The 14,440-nt window shown below is 44.1% G+C and overlaps 1 protein-coding gene across 2 annotated transcripts in view; it reads right to left on the reverse strand.

Moving 5' to 3' along the window:
* The window catches only part of SLC6A9 (solute carrier family 6 member 9), a 52,699-nt gene that overhangs the window by 34,695 nt on the left and 3,564 nt on the right, over nucleotides 1–14,440 (reverse strand). The window contains exon 2 of one of the 2 annotated variants that reach the window (XM_081865528.1): nucleotides 9,273–9,418. The exons of the other annotated variant lie outside the window; for it this stretch is intronic. Within the exon in view, the coding sequence (XP_081721654.1) occupies nucleotides 9,273–9,302 (30 nt within the window). The 5' untranslated portion in view covers nucleotides 9,303–9,418. The remainder of the gene's footprint in view (nucleotides 1–9,272; nucleotides 9,419–14,440) is intronic. 2 annotated transcript variants of the gene reach the window in all.

Below are 14,440 nucleotides of genomic sequence, written 5' to 3' on the forward strand. Positions count from 1 at the left end.
CTACCTCCCAGGAAGCAGCAACAATGCAACTGAGGTGAGGTGAGCCCCACTACCCGTCATGCATATACAGTATCTCATTCTCTAACAATTCTCTATATCTCATATCTCTATATCTCATTCTCTAACATCCAGTCGGTGTTACCACTTCGTGGATGTGAAACCAACTGAAATAAGTGAATAAGCTTATGCAACAGCTTTTCTGAATGTACGGGAACTCCCACAACAGCAGCTGACAAACAGGTCTTGGGACACTTCCTTTCAACAAAAAGAAGAGTTTCCCATTTCTCATGTAGCTTTAGTAAAGCAGCCAGCAATGCTCTGCAAGATCAAAACTTAAAACCCAAACATATCCCAACCTGTGAATCGCAGCCTTCCTGAACCACTGTGAAAGTCAGACCAGAAGATGCTCAAACGTTCAACCCACGCCCAGCACAGCAACATAGAATTCAATGGTAAGCAGCAAATACAAATCAGTCAACAAGTTTGGCTGCTATGGAACCTTTTGTCTGTGTAACCTCTTGTGGACAAAGGATTAGAAGATTAGAAACCTTGGTTCAATTTCAGTTCAGTGATGTTTCATTGCCATTACAATATACAAAACTTTTGGCAAAGTGTATTAGAAGGACTTGCTCTCTGAAGTGTTCGTCAGAAAGTACAAGTTACAGAGCAATCCTATGCATATTTACTCAGAAGTAAGTTCTACTCAGTTCAGTGGGGCTTAGTCCTAGGGAGGTATAGGATGTCAGCCTTAATGTACAATTAACTTACAGAAACCATTTCCACAAGATATGATTGTGGCTACAACTGTAGATGTTTTTTAAAAAACAAAATCCAAGAGATGGAAAAATTAATTGGGAATAGGAGCTATACAGTGCCTTTTAGAAAAATAATTAAAAATAGAAGCCCCCATGTTTAGAGGCAGCAAGCTTCCAATTACCAGATGCTGGGGGCATAGAACAGGGGATGGCTATAGTTGCCTGTGGCTGTTTTATGTAAACTGTACTTAACCACTGGTTCTTTATTGGAAAACTCCCACTAAGAAATAGCCCTATTAAAGCAACAATCCAAAGAACTACAGTACGTTTGTATATTCAGTTAGTTTTAGAAGATTTAGTCCCATTGATTTAAATGGGTCTATTCTAAACAGGACTGAGCCTGGACCCAATCCTGTACTGTTGACAATATATGGAGCATCTTAGGAGGATTCAATATGCTGATTCAAAATTGTATATAGTATATGGAGATTAGATAACGCACATATGTGCAACTATATTCAGTCAAACTTCTTAGAAGGTGAGTTAGAAGGGAGCATAGCCCAAAGGTGAAACCTTTTATTAGACCAACTTTTGTGCGGTAAAGAAACATGCAACCACTGGAAATAATACAACATTCTTCTCAGGCAGATAAAGGTTTTAGCATGATTTGAAGGGCAGCTTGCTAAACCAATAGAAACAGATATAATTACCTTATTTATTTTTACATGTTTTAACTTCTCTGGGAGAAACCTGGCAGTGGAAGTTTATGCCAAAAGAAGCCAAGACAGATCTATATATCTTAAAACATATTCCACTCATATATCAGACCATTAGAAAGAAACCGTGATCAGCTTGAAGTTGTTCAATATGCCCAGCGTGCTTTCCCCCCTTAATCCCAAATAATTATTTTGCTGTAATCAGGAAGGAAAGCTTCCCTTTTTTCTGTTCCAGGTCTCCCATGTGAGGAAAAGTGTGAAAGTGGTATCTTTAAGCTACCAGTGTTTTCAGACAACTTCAAAATTTGAAGTTCAAAGAAGAAGAATGTGTGCGTTCAATGCTGGGGTGTGTGTTCTATCCTGGGGGATGGAGAGACCAAGATTAATGGAAACTACTATTCCAGTGCAGTCCATTTATTATCCAAATCAATGTAACCGCAGGGATAGGAGGATATGTATTTGCTTATAAAAAGCATGTCAAAGGAAGGAGAGGCACCAAGGATGCTGGCTTTCTGAACTTAAATACACCTTGAGCATGCAACATCAGAAAACGCAGGCATCCCCTCTTTCATTTCCCCCAAAAGGAAGATGTCTATGACAAAGGTGTCTCTCACTAAATGTAAATGAACTGTGAAAAAGACTACAAATTGAAATTGGAGACAATAGCTGTACCTGTCCCTCTTTGTCTGTTTTGTAACACAAAAAAACTTTTTAAAAAAACTAATTAGAAATTAAGAAAGAAAGAAAACTCAGACATAGTGGTACTGGAACATCTGGTTCTTCAGCACTGGCAAATACTCCATTCTCTACCATCACCATCAAACAGAGGTGAAACAGAACTGAGATGAGAGCATGGTTAGAATCAATAATTGTGCACTAAAATCACCACATTCTGCAAGCAACATGCCACAGTTTCTCAATTAAAATAAAGTTTTCATAAACCTATGTGAACAGAGTCCATACTTGGCTGGAAAATATTTTTTAAGGTTTTTGCAAAACTTGGATTTTTATCTTAGATTATTTATGGTAAAGAAGTGTTGGGATTCAGTCAAGAGAGAATATATGCAGGAGTTTGGTGTGGGGTGTAGCTGTAAGGTTTATGATAAGTTAGGCTTATTATTGTTTTGACCTTTGGAATCCTTAAACACTAATGTTCTCATCTGAATGTTCTGTATTCTGTGCTTTTTAAAATATGGACCATGTGTTTTCAATTTTTTCTCTGCAATCATGCAAGCTGAAAAGCCATTACTGAGAAGTAATACCACCAGCATGGCAGCAGGTAACTATCAGAAGAAAAATTGCCAGTAAGAAAATAAAAAATAAATTCTAACAAAGTTTCTAATATTTAAAAGTCAAGATGTATGGAAATCCCTGTATATTTCAAACCATAGACTCTTTATTATTAGCAATTCAAATTTGGTGGCCATCTTCCCTGAACACCATTTTAAAAAATAACAACAGTGCAATCATATGCAAAAGTAAATCCAATTATTTTCAGTGGAGCTTATTTTCCAGTAAGTGCGCTTAGGTCACGTTCTTAAGCAAGCTAGGATTCTTGGGATTTTAGCTATTGTGTTCCATGTTAAATGTTTATTCTTTGTTCTATGGCAGGCATGACCAAACGTGGCCCTCTAGATGTTTTGGGACTACAATCCCCAGCATTCCTGACTACTGGTCCTGTTAGCTAGGGATGATGGGAATTGTAGTCCCAAAACATCTGGACGGCAAAGTTTGGCCATGCCTGTCTATGGCATGACAACAGCCAAGCATATTTGCAGAACCCCCAAGGACTAGAATGCCAGTGTGATGAAGGTACATTGGTGGGACACTACAGATAGATAAGAGGTAACTCGAAGTCTAGGCAATCTTATGGCACATCACATATAATGCTTCAAGCAACTCTCTCTAAATTTCCACTCAGTTGATGCAGATCAGGGGGACAGAGAGAACCCACAAATATTCTATCAAGCAGAGCATCTCTTAGAAGCCCATTAAAAAGAGTGGTGTAAGGTGTGTCAGGTCATGCTGGAAATATGTGTGTCAGGTCATGCTGGAGGGGTTGAGGGACTGGAGTGGCAGAAGCCTTTGCCTGAGCAGACAGACAACTTGATGCAGTTGAGCCTCATCTACCCTTGATTACGCTGTGAATATCAGCAACAGGGCTGGCATGCCAGGTACATATAACACCTCAGGATACGATAGTTGCATGTCGAAAGGATGGGACCAGGTCCTATCTAGCTGCCTCATTCACAGGTGGCAGCTCTTGTCTCTGTCATGGGTGTGGGGGGAGAACATGGGGCAAGGAAGTGGGTAAGGAGGGAAAGAAAGAGGCCTGTGCCAGACACATACATCCTCAGGCGACTTTCTCAGGCCCCGCTGACAGCCCGGCCTCAATTCTCCAGGGCTGCTCAGGCAGAAAATCCTCACCAACCCCCCTCCTTCTGCTCCCCCCCTTATTATTCCAGCCAGAGGAGCTTCCGCAGCCTAGTAAAGGCTCAGCACCCACAGCGGGGGTGGTTTGGCCAGAGGCCGGCAGGCATGAGCCAGGCTTAAATCTCTTGAAACCCAGAAGTAAAATTCCCTCATTAGGCTTGAACCCCGCAGCTAAGTGGAAGACAACCACCCGGGTCATCACTGCAGTATATGCCACGGACGCCCCTGCCCTCTTTATCCGCCCCGTCTGCCTAAAAATCCCCCAGCAGATGCTGCAAGCCCCCAGGCAGCCAGGGAATCTGCCCAAGAGTCAGGAGGCGCTGGCAGGGGTTGCTGTGCAAACAAAGGCAATGGCAAATCCAAGGACAAAACATAATGTCCTTAAAAACGAGCAAGTGAGAGAGTGTCTGGCACTGACTTCTGCTGGGGGGTTGGGAAATGCCACCCCCTCAATGGGAGAAAACACACACACACACCCATCAGGCAGTGTCAGGGCAGCAAATGGGATTTGTGAATGGATCCCCATTCCAGTGAAAAAGGCAGCAACCTCAAGAGCTCAGCATCCTCTCTCTCACTCTACTTAGTACCCTCTCCAGGATTCACTGTGTCTCCTGACATCTCCCTGGAAATCAGAGTTCCCAGCTGAATTAAAGGTACTGCAGTCCACTACACACTATTGCAGATCCCCCTTTACTGCCACACTAGCCATCCCCCTTTACTATCTGGGCCCCAATCCCACTGCAGGCAGCCTGGAGGGATGCTGTAGCTGGCTGGAGCCCAGGTCTTGTCCATCCGGACTCAGGAAGCAGCAGAACAGAGCTGTTTTTCTCAGGTCCAAGTCCTGCCCACATCCTGGTGTACTATGACGGCCCCATTTGCAGAACTTGTGGAGGGGGAGCAGGATCCAAGTGATCTAAAAATGTCCTGCTGGCACATTTGCCCTCACCCCTGCATTGGACTCCCAAAATGTTGATACTGCCTTTCCCTGAGGCACTTGAAAGCATTTCCCAGCCTGCAGCAACTCCTCTGAGGTAGGAATGCCATACAGCATCAGGATTCCCACCCCAAACCCCCTTGATCAGAAAGAACCGAAACAAAATTCTCCAGAAGTTGGCTCCACAGCACAGCACTGAGAGGTAGAGTTAACACCTGACACATAACCGTTCCCTGTCTTACCATCTCTGCCTCTTTTCTGTAATTGCTGGGTGCTTCCACACAGCCTGCTCACTGAATATTCATCCTGATGCTTGTAGGGCGATCAGACAACATTGGTTATTTAATGAGTGCTCATTCTGATTTATTTTCTTTGCATTTTCTCATATTTCCTTATCAAAAAAAAGTCCAATCTTTCTAGGGAGTGTGGAAACTATAAGTCACAAAGCAATGGGTACTTTTTAAGTTTAGAAAGAAAGAAAGAAAGAAAGAAAGAAAGAAAGAAAGAAAGGAAAGAAAATAGAATGAGGCTACAATCCTGTTCCTCATTTTTTCTTACACATTGTATAGAACTCTGGGTTTGAGGCAAGCACTGCTGCCATCAACGGAAAGTAAAAACAAGGCCAGTCCAGGACTAAGAGTCACATACTCAGAAGGGCTGGAGTCAGAGTGCCAACACCAAGGAAATTTGAGGAGAATCATCCACACCAGTTTTGGGGAGCATTATATACACATACAGAACTATGAACACACAGTTCTTCAATGGCTGAACAGACCTAGATGCTTCTCAGTGGCCTGTCTTCCTCCTCCTCCCTGTTTTAAAATGAATGGTTCCTTCTTTCACCTTGTCCTAGAGCATTAGAAGCAGGAAATACACTGTCCCATTGACAGAAATATTATGTACCCACAGATTTCCTAGTAGCTGACTGAACTGGGCAGAGGCCAGATGGAGAAACCCCATTGCACCACAGATACCTGTAAACCTGGCTCTTGAAACGCTGATCAATTCCACAAAATAGTTGCTAGCACTATGGGTGAATGACATCGCTGGCCCATGCAATCATCTCACTTGTGGCTTTGTGCCCAGCTTGCTCCATCTCCCCAACCAGCTGAAAAACTGTAATTTTCCACAACGTCAGACTGATCCACACGATGTCACTTTGGGTAAGAGGTAAATAGACCAAAGTTGGCACCTCTGGGCATACCTGGGCATTTGATCCGTCCAAACATCAGAACCCCAGGCACTGCTGGCTGATGTTGGCGGCAAAGAGTGCCAAATGAATGGAAAGGACCATCCAAGGCTAATTACCACTAGCACTTCTGGATCTCACTGTGTGTCAACAACACTTCCCAGTCTCTACTGCCTTTATGTTAATCCACAGCCTATATAGAGCAAAGGGACTGGGCAGCTGCATAGGTGGCATTTTGCAAAGATTCAGTCCAAAAGAGCCCCAGTTATTGATAGAGCCAATTTCATGACACACGTAAACATGCAACAAGATGGGGAACAAGACTTGGCTACTATGGCTCCAGAAAGAAGCAAGTGGCCCAAAACTATTCCCCCACCCACAACTGCATAATTGTCTTGCTCTGCACTACCTATCAGAAATAGGCATTATGACAATAGTTGAATGCTGTGCGATAAGAAAGTTATGTTTTGTGACAGACAATCCTTGAAAAAGCCAGGAAATATTCTCTTTTGAGGGCAAATCCTATGCAACCACAAGTCCACCAATGCTCGTCAGATGAAAGAGAACTACCCAAGAGGACAAACTGGGGGGTAGAGAACAGGACACAAAGAGGTGAGAGAGGTGACCAACAGGGTTTTTATGTGCTATTGACACCACCACCCCTTGTTTGTCTCTTCTTGGAAATGCTTGTGGTTCCCAGACTGGGACATCCTGTGCCAAGGTCGTGTTTATTTGGTATTTTGGGGAATGTGGACATTAGCAAATCAAGCCCCATCAAAAAGAAGTGCCAGAGAGAGCTGTCCCATTCTTTCCCTGGACCTTAAATGAAAGCTGTAGGCTCTGAGATACTATTACTGTCTTGGGATAGGCGATTAGTGGGTGATGGGTTTATGCTGCTATTTCAATTATGTCTAGGCAGCTCAATGAGGGGATTAGCTTCTTCTCTGTGGCCAGAAAGCTCCGAGTGCCTGCTCCAGTGACCTAGAGACACTACATGAACTGCATGAGAGCAAGCAGGAAACTTCAACGCCAGGTGATTGGGTGGGGTGAAATGCAGGGGCATTTCTGATTCACCTTCCCATCATAGAGTTGGAAGGGATCCCAAGGATCACCTACTAGTCCAACCCCTTCCCTTGTCCTAGTAGCCTCTGCAAACATCCTCTTTCCCATTTGACAACATTGACTCCCAGAATTGGTTAAAGATTGACTCGGAATATATGTCGTACTCCGAAGCTACGCTGGACTCTCCCTGCCGCACATCCTCTTTTCCCCACCCCAGGGCACAAAACAACATTGACAAAGGACTCCAGAAACAAAAGTAGCAGCCAGAGCATTGAGCAACAGTATAAAAGTTGTGTCAAGGGAAGAAGGCAAGGATGTGCAAGTTATTATATACCATTTCACACAAAGAGCACTGCAATATAGCAAAAGAGGAGCAGTGCTCTTAGTGCCTGTGCATGTGAAAGCATGTGCACACATTTGCAGGCCTGCTGGGATGCTTTCTAACACCAAGTGCTGAACCTGGGCAGCAAAGGGTATGTGCACAGTCCAAAATGTCACGCAACCAGGCAAATATGGGAATCTGAGTAGATTTCGCACATACCCTTTGCTGTCTAGGTTCAACCAATCTGAACCGCACTTGGGCAGGTGGTTCACCCGTTTATTATCTCCTTTCATTTTGATTAATGCTGGCTGGCCTGACTTGGTTTCTAATCAGCAGAATCACATTCAGTTGAATGGAGATGACCCAATGGGCACAGCCCTTTACACGTGTGTTTGTGTGTATGAAAATATGTCTGTGCATGCATTGATGTATTATTATTTATTACATGTGTATCTTGACATTCCTCCAAAAAGAGCCAGCAGGTCAGCGAGCAGAGCAGCAATAGCACAATTAAAACATCTAAAAACAATTCCAATACACATGCAGACATGTGGATTGAAAAAGCTATGGGAGGAAATAGTGTGTGCGGGTCACAGATCATACAGTGCTGTGCTGTATGCACGAATGCCAGGGTCTGAGTGCTCTGTGCTTGCAAAACGATGTTTTATGCAGGAAAAATATAAAGCAGCACATGAGAGGAAATGTGTAGAGGAATGCATGGACGTGCCTGTGAAATGCTGCAGTAGAGAAGACCTGCAATCTCTATGGATGGAAGGCAAGGGGCTTTGGTGTCTGTGTGTTGCAGCTATCCAAACTCCCCTTCCCCCACATGTTCCAGGCCTGAAACTGGCACGGTGCCCCCTGGCTGGGGTGCAGGCTATTTCAGGCGTCTCCTGGGAGCCTCGCTCTCAGTAAATGTAGAAATCCAAAACACAAACAACACAGCGGTGTGGATGGGGGCTAACATTTCCCACCTGCTGAACTCTACATGTTTCCTTGGTAATGTCTGATGACTTGCGGGGGGGAGGGGCTTTAAGGGAAGTAGCATCACTTCACCTATGAGAGAAGCGAATAGCCTAGCTCTGGTAAAGGCACCTGCGGAAGGCACATCCTGCCTTCCACTTCCCAGGCTATTTGGGGGAAGAGGAAATGGACAGGTGCATGAGGACTTCTCGGTAGTTGTGCCCGCCCTGTGGAATGCCCTCCCATCATATGTCAAAGAGATAAACAGTTATATGACTTTTCATAGATATCTGAGGGCAGCCAAGCGTGCTTTCTTAGTTTGGGGAATTCCCAGACTCTACATCCACTGCCCTTCTGCTTAAGATTGTTGTGATGCATCTGCATCTAACACCTTTTTATACCGATAGCTGTAAAATATAGGGCTGCGATTTCCTGCACTTGACACATCTGAGGAACTGCCTGCGGACTATATTATTTATGAAAACGTGGCTACACTAGAAAGCTTTATTGTATCTAATTCTGGCTTAAATGTGCTTTAGCAACTGATAAATAATATAAATTGATACTGTGCTTTAATGATTTATACCGCCTATTCTGAAATGAATGTACTATGTTATAACAGTACAGTATTAATGAAACAGACTCCTTTGTGGAGATTGCTGTATTATGATTTGAAACGAATTGGTACTGAGCTGTTTACGCTAATGCTGCTTTGCTGCGTTCTCATGTAGTGCATCGCTTTGGGCACATCTGTGCAGAAAAGCAGCAAACAAATTAAGTAACAGTTCCTCACCATCACCCCCCCCCCAGACCACCGAGACCCATGGATCCCTCTCCCCTGCATTCCAAGGGGGCAGAATATGCCAACTCAAACCTGACGTATTCCCCGCAAACTCACCAGCAACCCCTCACTGCATTTTTCTGCCATGGTTGGGGGCCGTGATGTGAGCGCCCAGCTGCCCACTGTCCGTCTTGATGGCTAGGCTTCCCAGGCTACACAGAGAGCTCAGACAGAAGCGCAAATTAGACCAAAGAGACAGGAAGCTGTGGAGAATAAAACGGGCTTTGGTTAGAGAAAATGAAACAAGAGAAGACTCCTGTCCTCTAAATTAGGGGTGACAAAACTTTTTTGGGGAGAGGTTCAAAGGCCGCATTCACTCCTGGCCAGTCCTGCAGGGGCCACATACTAATGGTGGGTGTGGCCTAAAGTTATTGCAGTCACCTCACATTTGCGCGCGCGCGCGCACACGCACACACACAGAGCTCCCCTCTCCAGCAGATCAATGTGGAAGGAGGGGGTTATTCCTCATCTCTGCTCATCAAATGATTGATCTGATGACCACAGAATGAGAGATTTGCATCCCCATCAGGGTGCTGAGCAGAGAGCTTGAACCCTCCCTGACCACTCAAGTTCTGTGTCTACTTTACTTCATCCACACCAGCACTACTTTTTTGCCACTGCCATCAAAATTAGGGGCGGGGGAGGTGGTTTGGGAAGGTGGCTGGATCAGGCCTCTGGGCCAGGGGTAGTTACCCCTGCTCTAAATATTCAATGAGGGGAACACACACACAAACACACGTGACCAAGACTGGTGCATTTGCAAGGACCATCTCTTTTTACAGCAAAAATTATGTTGCCGTTTCCCAGTCTACATTCAGCATATGCCCAAAGATGGTAAAATGAGAGCAGGGCTGGGAGAGGATGCAGAGTTTGGGTTAACAGGCACTTATATCTGCCCCATCATTTCTGGTTCCTTCAGCCCATTGCCATCTCTGAAGCGGGAAGAAGCTGCAAGAATCACACACGTGGCTGCAAAGAGCGTAGCCAGTGCTCAGGGCAGGGGAAGTCTTCAGGGCAACAAACACGCACAGGGGCACAGCTGCCACTGAGGACACAGATGGGAGGCAATTGCCTTCCACCCTGGTGCACCTAGTCACGTGCCAGGTCAGCTCTGCCATTGTGCTAGAGACCAGGTGGTACTGCCAGGCAGTGAAAAAGGGACAGCCATGGTGTCTGTGTGTCTGTCTGTGGCAGGGAAAGGCATCGCCCGAGATAGTTTGTAAGACATCGGTGACAAAAGTGCATTGGTTGTTGGTCATGAAGGGGGCAGAGCATGAAAGGTTGCCTCTATAAACTGTAGCACATGGGGAACAGGGTGGATGGGGAGAGGACAGGGTGGGTACTTAGAGGGACCTTGCTGGTGGCTGAGCCTGAGCCAGTGAGATAAGGAGCTGAATGAAGTGTGCAAGCTCTTCTCTACTGTCTCACACAAAGGGGACGCAAATTCCGAGTCATTTTTGTCTCTTCTGCGATGACTCAACTCCAGATAAGGTGACTTGGAGAAAGCAAACCTGAATTGACTTTTGTTCAGACCCTCAACTCAAATGGCCCAGCTTCATGTTAAATGCCAGGGGTCAAATACGCCATGGAGACTGTATACCAACCACCCAAAATGCACGCAGCAATTGGTAGTGTTAAAAATTCTTTTTAATGTACTATCACTGCACTTAGCCGCCACTCCAAGGATGTGGCTACTGTAAGGAAAGGGTTCTGGTAATTCTGTCTTCTCAGCTCCTAGCAGATCTATCTGAGCATCCACTTCTGCCTGTGCCTTCCAATGGTGGGCCCCAGGTGCCCTCCCCCCCCAGGGGGCTGACCTAGCTGCATCAGACATTTCTGGTCACCAGGGAGGAAACATCACCTCATTCTCTTCACCTGGTCTCCAGCTAGGGGAATGTGCACATGTAAGCATGAATACCAGAGTCCTGGTCTTCTCTTTACTTCCATAATATACTTGGCTCTGAGTACCAGGGTAAACTGGCGCTGAAAGCAGAACTCGGCAACAAGAAAGTAGACACAGACTGTCATTCAGTCTCTCTAAATTATTGAATTAAAATTCAGAACCCAAATTCGGGAACACTAACGACTAAATAAATAACATCAGGACCCCAGGATCTGTGATCGAATATAAATTATGAAAACCAATATAATTAAGCAAATTAAGCAGCTTGGGTTTTTGCAAATGTAGAACAGGGCAAAAGAGAGAGGTGTTTATAAATAACATGGTGGACTCACTAGTTTGGTTGAAATGCAGCGAGCCATGGGGTTGGGTGGGGGGACAGCGCTTCATTTCAGCTTCAGGACAAGGCTAGATCCTTTTGCTTGACATTCTATGGATGCTAATTGTATTCAGCAAGCAATAAAGCTGAACAAATTGTGCTTCACTTCCTGTGAACAGGACTGTGAACACAAAACTGGGTCCTGGATATCTTATTGTGAGACAACCACTAAACAGCTGGCACATTCACTACAGAAAAACAGAAGGTGGTCACTGCCATTTTTTTTTTTCAATTCTCCAGGACAGAGGTGGCAACCTCAATACCACAGGGCACGTTTGGTTCCTGGACACTTGAAAGGGCAGCTCCTGAATAGTTAAAGACAGTGAACTGGAACAGATGCGTCATGAGTATGAGCACACAGACTTGCCTCTCATCCCATTTCTTCCATCAACTATTTTCTCATGGATTAGTTAAAATATATTCATTTTTTATTTTTATTAATTAAATTTCACACCACCCTTCATCCAAAGATCACAGGATTGTTTACAATATAAAAACACAAAAATGTATAACATAATGACAAAAACAATAACACCCCCACCCCCCGTTTAAAAGGCTTTAATTAGCCAAAGGCCTGAAAGAAGAGAAATGTTTTTTGCTTGGCACCCAAAAATATGCCATTCTTTGGAGACATGATTATATTCATACTTAATATTGTATATTTTTCAAAGCACTTTACACACACTGTCAGTTGCCCTTACAACAGCCATCTAGGGTACTCTGTATTATTAGCCCTGTACTGCAGACTGGAGAAAAATATGTCTCGTCCAACATCCTCTACCAAATCCATAGCAGAGGGGATATTTAACAAGGGACTTCCTGGTTCAAAGCTTAGTCATTTAGTTACTACACTGTGCTGTGTTGGGAGCTGGTCAGTGAAATCCCTGCCCTGGAACTTGTGTAGAAATGAATTCTCTCTACCACAAGAATAAGTTTCAAAGCTTTACTGCAGAACCATCTTAAACACTAGTTAAAATAAGATAAACATTGCAAAATAACAAAAGTAATACATTGGAAATGGGGTCCAGTCCTTTATGCAGTTCAGTAAACATTTCTCTCTCTGAACCCAGAGAGAGATCCTAAGCTTGTTCATCATTGCAGAGCTTCTTTGCAACCACTGCTGCTCCTGCCAGCTATCTCCCAGAAGCACATGCTGGCTTCTTAAGTTCCAACTTCCTGCTGTGAGAGCTCTGCGGCTCTCCTGTGATGAATCACCAGGTAGTTTACTTTATTGAATGAAAAAGTATCAGTCTTCTTATAGGGCGGCTTCCCATACATTTTTGTACCTGTGGTCTATGTTCACTTCTTCTGGGTCCTTCCAGTGTCTAGTTACAATATTTCTAGCTGCTGAGAGTAAGTGACTTAAGCTTAAAGCAGCATGCGGACAAGCAAAGGAGGACACCTTCACCCCGGTGTAGCTCTTTTTTATCACATATAAAGCACAACAAGACAACGACCTATCCCGCCCCAACAGCATACAAACTACTATGGCTAATCTGACCCAACAACACCGCCCCCCCACAGCTCACAGATACAAACAAACCACACTGAAACCAAGCAAGCTTTGAAGCCTCTAATCTCTCGCAATGCCAATACAAATAAATATATAAATAAAGGACCTACACACATGATGCTGACACAAAAACCTTGTGCAAACACTATGCAACAGAATGGAAGATCGCTATCCCCCCATCTCTCTCCCTCCCTCTCTTTCCCCCTAACCACACACAGTGTCTATGACAATAGTGTCTCATACCAAATGTAAATGAAATGTGAAAAAGACTCTATGAATCGAAAGCAGAGACTTTCCTTGTTCATTTGTTTGTATTCCAACACAAGACAATCTTTAACAAGAACCAATTCAAAAATATCAGCCTTCTCTGACACTTTTGCTGGAGTGAAACTTCTTGCCTAAGGTAAACTTCCCTTTACGGTATTTTAAATACATTGCATTCAAACAAAGCATGTGATGTACATTAAACATATAACTATAACATGCTGGCTGCAATGAGGTGGGGTTTCACTTTGTATTAGAGACTGGCAGCATTAAACGAAGGAGTGATCATTACTCCAGCTGAATGCAAATGATAAGGGGGTGATCTTGTGCGCTGGGAAAGGGAACATTAAAAAAATGGTGCACTGCAATCTCTAGGCCTCCAAGTAGTGAGCTTCTGAAGAACACAGGGAGGGAACAACTGCCAAGTGAAGAAGAGGAGAGAGAGGTAGCAGTGGCAGGACACAAGGCCAGCTATACTGTTAGGCAGAGAGAGGGGTTCACCTCAGGTGGCAGATTTAGGTTGTGGGGAGCAGCAAGGTTGGACAGCAGTTCTGTGTGTGCCACACAGCCCACACCGGACCTCTTAAACTACTACCTCCAGGCAGAGTGGAGGATGCTAGCATGTCACCAGTCTGGTTAATTTTAGATAGAGGTGGCACTGAGGCTCTCATGTTCTTCAACTTAAGCAGCAAAATGTTTTGGGCTAGCCCTTGTTTGATGTTTGAATTTGTTGGCATATTATTATTATTATTATTATTATTATTATTATTATTATTATTTCCTGAGGAGGAAGGAAGAAATACAACATAAGAAGTACAGACATAAGTTTAGAAGCAGACAGAAAATTCAGCATCCTGCGAATTTTAGCTGTTGTTGATAAAGAGGTGGGTGGAAAGCAAATTTCTGGCAGTTCTGAAGGCAAATATAAGCTTGAACATCCAAGTCCCAAAAACCAGAAGGGAAATAAGCACACGATTTTGAGTTCAGGAGGAAGCGTGACAGCGCCCTGCAAATCTCTTCGGAAATCAGGGAAATGGTGATATGCAAAATATGCAAATCTGATTTACATGCTTGCTACCACAAATTGTGGCAACCTCTGTGCAGATCTCTCTCTTAAAAAATAAATAAATGCAAGAGTATGCACAGTCTTGGATATATGGCTGCTACAC

The sequence above is a fragment of the Podarcis erhardii genome (genome assembly GCF_964252035.2).
Source record: "Podarcis erhardii genome assembly, chromosome: 6".
NCBI classification, from domain to species: Eukaryota; Metazoa; Chordata; class Lepidosauria; order Squamata; family Lacertidae; genus Podarcis; species Podarcis erhardii.